The sequence below is a fragment of the Condylura cristata genome, unplaced genomic scaffold, assembly GCF_000260355.1.
Source record: "Condylura cristata isolate star-nosed mole 26May11 unplaced genomic scaffold, ConCri1.0 scaffold00031, whole genome shotgun sequence".
In the NCBI taxonomy this organism is placed as follows: Eukaryota; Metazoa; Chordata; class Mammalia; order Eulipotyphla; family Talpidae; genus Condylura; species Condylura cristata.
Genome location: NW_004567132.1, coordinates 17,930,969 through 17,939,946, shown reverse-complemented (window position 1 = coordinate 17,939,946; position 8,978 = coordinate 17,930,969). Strand labels below are relative to the sequence as shown.

The 8,978-nt window shown below is 37.4% G+C and overlaps 1 protein-coding gene across 3 annotated transcripts in view; it reads left to right on the top strand.

Moving 5' to 3' along the window:
• GCFC2 (GC-rich sequence DNA-binding factor 2) overlaps positions 1 to 8,978 on the top strand; it is a 47,208-nt gene extending 38,230 nt beyond the window's left edge. For 2 of the 3 annotated variants that reach the window (XM_012731586.1, XM_012731588.1), the window contains 2 exons: positions 1,512 to 1,636; positions 2,720 to 3,212. In XM_012731586.1, the coding sequence (XP_012587040.1) occupies positions 1,512 to 1,636; positions 2,720 to 2,843 (249 nt within the window). In that variant the 3' untranslated portion in view covers positions 2,844 to 3,212. Of the gene's footprint in view, positions 1 to 1,511; positions 1,637 to 2,719; positions 3,213 to 8,703 lie in introns of those variants that run through there. The other variant, XM_012731587.1, reaches the window with a different exon arrangement.

Below are 8,978 nucleotides of genomic sequence, written 5' to 3'. Positions count from 1 at the left end.
CGGGCGGGTCAGGAGAGGTCTGGCTCGCCATGTGGTCTCCTCCAGGGCAGGCGGCAGGCGGGAATCGAACTCATGCGGAAGTGGCTTCAGATTCTTAGTGCTGTGCTTTAACCCGCTGCGCCACCAGGGAGGGCCTAAAACTGGTTAAAGTTTTAACTGGAGTTAACATGATCATCAGAAGTGCAAAGTGTAAATTTTACAATAGGGTATTATTTGACCACTGTGGTGTTAGCAGATTTTGTTTTGTTATTATACATTTATAATCCCTAATAACATCATGACCATGTACCTAGAAAGTTTAGAAGTGATTCTGAGAAATGGTGTATGTGCTGGTTGAAGGATACAACCATACTACTTACAAAACAGACTATTCTGGCAAGATGGGTAAAAATACCCTTAAAGCTTATATACTTTGACTTAGGATAAATTCTAAAATTGCTAAAAATCAGAAAGGCATACATTTTAACTACAAAAAATATTACTGTAGCATAATTTGAAACCACCTTTCCAAAACCAACAATTGTCTATCCTTAAGCTAAAAGTCAAGTCATGTTGAACTTTTGCAGGAGAGTATTTACTTTATAATATAAATTGAAGGAGATACATGATACTTCCACAGCTAGCAAACCAGTCCCAGACAGTGCAGTGTGACTTTAAGAAGTCCAGAGATATGGTAAAGTAGCTGGTCTACTGAATGTTGTATGATACAGCAGGGCCCAAGTACAAATGGCATTAAATCCCAAGTCAGTAAGGACTGGTTTTAAGACTTAAAAAAGATACAGGCAATTAATATATTTGTACTTTTATCTGAATAATTGGAAGGTGATTATTGCATATAGGATCAATCTTTTCTCCTCAACTGTGTTTTCAAAAGACCAAGTAAGATATATTTTGTACATGTGTTCAACCTTCAACACTGTACTTCATTTTACCAACCATAGCATAGCCTATGTAGTTGTCTAAATTTTCCTTCCTTGGTTTCAACCAAAACTCAGTCCAGGGCACATATTACCGTTAGCATGCTAAGTAGATATCTGTGGTATTTTGTTGTAAATTATGGTTGTACTTTTTTTTTTTTTTAAGATTTATTTTATTTATTCATACAGAACTGGGGTACAGGCTAGAGATGCGGAGGGTGAGAGGATTCACCAGGGACAGAGTCAGGAGCAGCAGGCAGCTCAGGAGAGGTCTGCTGCGCCATGTGGTCACCTCTGGGGCAGGCGGGGATCGAACTCATGTGGAAGTGGCTTAAGCTTCTTAGTGCTGTGCTTTAACCCGCTGCGCCACCAGGGAGGGCCAGTTGTACCGTTTTAATGGTTCAGGAATAGAATATCCATAAAGACTACTCTTAAACTAACACTTGACAAAGGGAAAATCCTCAAAATTTATTTAACAGTATATGGGAGATAAAAGCAGCAGCCACAAATCTCTGCACTGAGGATTAGGTATATTGCCACAAGTACTTAGAAAATAACTGTCATTAAAAATCAACCATGTGTTTTGATTAACAGGTAGCAGCCTATTTACCAGAAAAATGGTTTAAAAATTCTTCCATGAAAACATCTATTCCCCAGCTAGAAAATTTCATCCAGTTTTTATTGCAGTCTGCACATACATTATCTAAAAGTGAACTCAGGTAATGCATTTTTTTTATGTATACCTCTAAACATCATTTAGAGGAGCCTATAAGCAATGTTTAATTTAAAAAGATTTGTGCTTTTAACCGATTTTTAAGAATAGAGTAAGACTATTAATAGATATTTGCATGTGTGCCTTCAGAATATCTTCCAAAGTTAAGTTCTTAAGGAAAAATATATAGCAGAGAAATCCCATTTTTTAAATGCAGCCAGTAGTCACTGGCTCTTGTACATAGTGTGGCAGACAGTCTAATACTGGACACCAGGTGTTTGAAGCAGGTAAAGAATTTAATATATAGAAGCACCTCCTGGCCAAACTCCCACCCAGAGTCTCTGGGGGTTCTCGTAGGGAGGTTTACATGCTGGAAATCTTGGGAGTCATTTGGGAAAGGGAAGATTTATAGACACACAGGAGCCATAAAAAGGGAAAAAGCTGCTGAAGAGCAAATTACTTTTTGACAGCTGTGCATTCTTTATTGTGCAAACAGAGGGGGTAAGGTTTATGTAAATCTAGATGATTAATACTGATCTGAAGCTATTGAGTGATATGTTAGTATTGGGCTGAGCAGCAGTGAAGAATATCACCTAAACCATCTTTAATCAGTATTCATAGACATTTGAATAAACTATAGGAAAGAGCAATAATATGAGATTTTAAATAGTCACACTTTATTCCTTGCTTAGGGAGAATTAAGAAAAGAATCCTGGCCCTCCCATGTGATTCTACAGTATCTGTAAGAATTATTCAAGACTTTAGCCTGGTGTTTACGTAGCAGGAGCTAGATCTGTTTTGCAGATGTCATTTACAGCACTAGATAATTAACAGCTTCAATACAGTGTTTTCTGGTAAACCAAGTGTTTAAAAAATTTAAGTCCAGATAAGGTCTGTGGGAATAAATCCTCCCACTAACTAGTCTATATAGGCTGTTAGCAATACAATACAGCATAGGTTTTGATAGTATATTTAAATGCTATACTATTTTAGACATTGGCTTAAAAACTTTGCTTCAAGGGAATGGTTTGGGTAATGTTACCATGGGCTACATAGCATTTTTAAGTGAGAATTTTTTTTGTTTGTTTAGGGATGAAGATGAAGTCAAAGAGATAATTCTTATTCTGGTAAAATTAAAAGCTCTGAATCAAGCAGAATCCTTCATTGAAGAACATCACCTAGACCATCTTAAGTCAGTATTTATAGACACTTAAATAAGCTATAGGAAAAACAATAAAATGAGATTTTAAATAGTCACACTTCATTCCTTGCTTAAGGAGAATTAAGAATTTTGGCCTTTCACTCTACCATCTGCTTCTACAGTGTTCATAAGAATTAAGCACACAGGTACAGTGAGATTTATGTATTTCCTATTTGTGCCTTTTGATAATTGTAAGAACTTTGTATTTTAAGGATATTTTTCCTGTCCTCTAATTTTTGTATATGTTATTTGTGAGGCAATTAATACTCTTGCAACAGATTTTCTCATTGGTTAGTAGTCAGACAAAAAGTAGGATTTTAAATATTCAGATGATTTATTTTGTGATAAAATTTTTTAAGAGTTACACATAGAGGAAAGAGGGGGTGGGGGGCGACAACTATATATGTATGTTATATAAATAAAAAAATACTTTCCAGAAAAAATAAAGTGTTTGGCTTTTGTGTTGGGCTTATTTTATTGTGGGTAGAGAGCTGTGTTATACATCTCTAACAGATGAGAGGAAGGAAGTGCTAGAAAAGGGAGGCAGAGGTACTGAGCAAGAAAGGGTAACTAATATAGTTTAATTCAGGCAGGATAGCCCTGACATGAAAAACTCAAATTTTGGTTAAGATGTGTTCTCTCTCAAACAATTTATAGTTAATGCAATTCCTGCTGAAATGTTCTCCAATGTTTCTTTTTCAAAGATACTGGCTGACTAAAATATATAAACTTACAATTTGCATGGAAGTATAAAAGACCTTTGTCAAAACCATCTTAATCAGAGCAATTATTCCAACTTGCTCTATCTCATTACCAAGCCTATTAAACTGTAGTACTGAACAATATATTAAAGTGCATTAATAGGTTTATACAGTTCTATCAAAAATCCAGAAATAACACCAAGACATATACAGTTTTGACCAACTTGCCATGTTCATTCAGTGAGAAAAAGGAAATCTTCAATTCTCATAGTAACAATTATATAAGAAATACAATTATTTTAACCCTTTCCCCCCACAAACACTGAAAATTAAAAGGATCACAGATCTAAGTTAGGGAAATGAGAGGCACAGTCATAGGCAGGAAAGCTGCCAATGTAAAACTTAAATGCAACAAAAACTTGAAAAAAAAATCACCTTAGTAAATTTTATCAAAATTTCATATGCAGAAGTGTTCAAATTAAAGCCACAATGATACATACCATCTCAGTGTCACTAGAATCACTGAAATAGACAAACATCAACCAGTGCTGTGGTGAGTGTGAAGCTACTGGAAAACTCAAATTGTTGTATAAAACATAAAAACACTCTGAGAAACCTACCATCAGTTTCTTATTAACATTCACTTATCAGGCCCTCCCTAGTGGCGCAACGGATGAACATGCAGCACTGTGAAGTTATCGTGCAGCCACTGTAGCACGAGTTCAAGCCCCAGCCAGGGAGCTAATGCATGGCGTGGCAGACCTCTCCTGACTACCCATTCTGTCTCTTGTGAATCCTCACCCCCGACAACTCTGGCCTGTACTCCAGCTCTGGTATGCATAAATAGGTCTCCAAAAAAAAATTCCCTTATCAAACAACACATCAATTGCACTCCTAGATATATCCAAAACATTTTCACAGAAAAAAAATTATATGACATCTAAAGCATAAGCAACAAAAAAGTGGACATGAAACTAAAAAGCTGCATAGCAGGAAAAAAAAAGGGATGAAAAATTCAGTCTAAGCACTTTCTGGCTCATCCCAGTGGTAGGGAAGAAGCTGGCTTGCACACTCCACAGGGGGTTGGCCCCTCTTTCCTCTGCACGGAAACACGGACATACAAGCAGTGTTCAGACTGGGATATAAGGCCGAGCAAGATTGTGTCACATACCATTTCTGTGTAAACTGTCCACAGTTTACAGGAACTGTCCCAGTTCCTAAGGGTGCAGCCAACAGCAAACCTGGCCAGCATGGTGTTGCCCAGCTGAAGCTTGCTTGAACCCTTCAACAGTTGCTGAGGTGCCACTGGTAGGCTTTTGGGGTCCTGGGTTCTTACTGGGTTGGTAAGGTGACATATACCAATTCTTGGGGATTATCCTCATTTATGAACTTTCTAAAGCTATCAGAAGAGAGTTTGACATCCCGTGGACCATCAAACCAGTCCACAAGCACAGGGCAAAGCAAGGCTGACATTTGCGGGGCACAGGAATTGTGCCCTGGCCCTCCCTGGTGGCGCAACGGGTTAAAGCGCAGCACTGAGTTACATCCCAAAGTACAGCAGACCTATCCTGACATCCCTGCTGCTCCCCTCAGCGGTGTACTTCATCAATCTGCCTGTTCTGCTCCTGACTAGTGAATCCTCTCACCGCCCCGCATCTCTGTCCTGTACCCCAGTTCTGTATGCATAAATAAATAAATCTTAAAAAAAAAAAGCATACCCTTAGGAAATACTACAAATTCTATCACACTCTTAGTTCTCACAGGGCAGCATGGAGAAGGCATTATACTCTGTATCTCCATCATTACTGCTAATGAGTAACCTTTGTAAACTTCTTAGTCAATACTTTTGGACAGTGTACTAAAAGACTTAAGTAGACATTTTTCTAAAGAACCTTCTAAAGAAGGTCAACAGATAACACGAAAAGGTACTAAGCATAACTAGTTATTAGGGAAATGCAAAAGCAAGCACTCAACCAACACTACTTCAATTAAAGATAAATGCAATTGAAGGGAAATCTTGCGCACAATAGGTAGGATTATAAAATGGTTGAAAACTAAGGAGAACCCTCAAGAAATTAAAACTAGAACTACCATATGACTATAGTCTAGCAATTCCACTTTTACCTCAAAAAATATCTGCACGCTAGTTTCATGACATTACTTAAATTAGGGGCCACCTCCCTGGGGGCTTAAGTCAGTACTGTGAAGCCATCAGCAGCCACTGCAGCACTAACCACATGGGGCAGCAGACTGCCTATCTCACCTGCTGTCCCCTCAACAGTGTATCTCAGTAGATCTGCCTGTTCTGCTCCCTGCTCTGTCTCTGATGAATGTTCTTATCCCTTCCCCTGCACCTCTGGCCTACACCCCAGTTCTTGTATGCATAAAAAAGTTATTTAAAATAATCAAATCATAGGGACAATTTAACAATCCACCCTCAATGGATGAAGAAGTAATCCTACTGTTTGCAACATGACTGTACCAAGTGAAATATAAGACAGAAAAACAAATGTTCTATGACTTGCTTATATGTGGAATGTAAAAACAAAAAGTACAGACTTGTAGATATCAGGAAAGTGTAGCAGGAAGGACAGTTAGAGGATGATCAAAAAATACAAACTTATTAGAAGTTCTGAGGATGTGATATAAAACAGACTAGAGTTGACATCCTGTATGATACATAGGAAAGTTAAAAGAGTAAATCCTAAGACTTATCACAAGGAAAATTTTTTGTATTTTTTTCCTCAGATCTATGTAAGATGGATGTTAACTGAACCTATTGTAGCCATTCCATTGTATATGTAAATAAGACAACATGCTGTGTGCAGCCTTAAACTTAATTGTAGCAGTTTCTTAATTATTGGGAAAATTTTACAACAAAACCTTGTACAAAGAATTGCTAGGAGCCTTATTAATAACAGCCTTAAAAAAGAATGGATAAACTTGTAAAAAGACATGTATTTTATACAATGGAAAACTACTTAGAAATTAGCATTAGAAATGAACTAATGCATACAATAATTAAATCTCAAAAACAAATGAAAAGTGTTAGAAAGCCACATCCCTTTTGATTCAATGCTTAATTGAATATAAGAATGGACATAAGAAATGACAAGGGAAAATGAAGCAATGGAAATGCTCTATATGCTAATTTGCACAGTGGGTATATGGGTGTGTTCATTAGATAAAAACACAGAACAGAAAACCTAAGATCTGTGTATGTTACACAACCTTAAAAAAACAAGCTTTAAAACTCAGGCAAACATCTGTACAGTGATCTCTCCCTAACAGTTTTAACCACTGGGCTGAGCACCACTGAAGACCATACTAATTACCTTTTATGGTAGCACATAGTAACAGAAAACAGACAAGGATATCCAGAGTTTTTGTTTTTAACATACATTAGACCAGTGATATTTAACCCTTTTTATTCCCCAAACTCAATCTTACAAACTTCCATTAAGAATAGTGCCCTAGAATCACTGCCCTGAATTTCATATTAGGGATTCAGTATGACTTGTTAATCAGAAATACCCAGGAACATTCTGTAAGATATGTAGTCATTCATGTTGACAGGATTCTCTTAAACATTCCTATCTCAAGGAGTTAGTCCACAGAAATGTGGAGAAATTGATGTTAATACATATCATAAGCCTTCTTATTAAATGTCAAAATGGTACGAGGTTGACTATTCATTAGAGTATTTTCATGTAAACAGTTGTATGACAAAATTAAACGCATACAGACCCACAGTTCCCAAAGTATGAGCTGAATATCCCAGGACACTGGTGTGGCCTCAGAGGTATTGTGGGACATTTTAACTTACAGGTCAAGTTTGTTCACTTCTGGTATTAGATCCTGTTTACATTACTTCAGAAGATACGTATTTTTGAGTTTGGGTTTTCAGAGATTCCAAAGATACAGAGCAAGTACCACATGAAATTCTTTGTAGAATAGGAAAACAAGTAGTGTCCAAAGTGATTGACAACAGACAGACATATCCCCATTAGAAGTAGTAATTTAATGATGCAATAAAGTATTTGAACCTAAATGGTTAATGATTGTTTATTTTAAAAAAAAATCCTTAAAAATAAGGTCACTAGGAAGTGGGACTATTAGAACAACCAAAGTGTCTTATTCATTTAAAAATGCAGAACTTTCCTAGATACAATTTGACTTCTTTAGGTTGAAGTCACAAAAGAATAAATAGGGAAAACACTTTCCTTTTGTGCTCTGATTTTCAGATACATATTTGGAATTAAATCTCAAAATGCAATTGTAGATAACTGAAGTCCATACTATCTATCTATGGTCCCAGCCATTATGGCTTGCCAGAACTAATGTAGCACTTGCAGGGCTAAAATTGAGGAAGACCTTGGAAACTAGGCCAAGCTGATCACTCTAACACATTAACTGAAAACACCAACCAGTCATTTTGTTCAGGTGCCTAATTTAGAGTAAAAACACCTGCCAAGCTCTGCCCTTCCTAGAGGCGGATGTTGAGTCCTCAAAACCAGTGTTACACTAGGCTCACACGTGGGGTACTTAAACACAAACTCACCCTCACCTTCCCACTCTATCAGTATAGTCTGCAGACTTTTCCAAAACCTGGTTTGAAAATAATTCTGACTCAAAACATTAAACATTTGCATAAACACTAGCATCACCGCCTATCTTCTGTACCAAGCTGTTTACCGCTCTAAAAGCCATTTGCAAACAGAGTAAAAGCACCAATCTCACATGATTTTTGTGAATATTAGGCGATACGAAATGCCTTCCACAGTGTCTGGAACTCGTTTAAGGGGGCATGGAGTACACCCCGAAAATTGAAAATTTGAATGTTTTTCCCATTAGAAATTAATGAAAAATTCTAGTCCCATTCACCATGATCAGATTAACCCTTTCGCACATTCCTCCCACCCTTGCCCTTCTCCCCACTAATAGAAACCATTTTATTCGGTATTTTTCTTGGTTCGCTTGGCATTTACAGTGGTGAACCAAATAAAAGTGATAACTTCTTGAATTTTTGTATAACTGAAAGTTCAAAAGTTATATCATTTTTCTATATTTCCATTTGTTAAACACATAATCACAACGCTGAAAGGTAATTTTAAACCAGCACGCATAGCAAAATGACGCAGTAGGCAAATTCAAGATCTTGTTCTCCCACAGATACAATAAAAAACAGGAATGGTAACAACCAATTATTTCAGAACTCTGGAAAACAACTGAGAAGTTCAGAGCAACCAAACACCCACTCCAGTAAGAACTCAAGATCGAATGAAGTCACCAGGACAACAACACAGGTCATGCCATTTTCTCTCCTCCTCGAAACAAGCTATCCCTACAGAAGACACCACTAAAACTAGAACACTGTCGGGCACGCTCGCGCCCCAGAGACCAAAACAGAGGCGCGTTAGCAGAGTAAGAGCAGCAACCCTCGGACT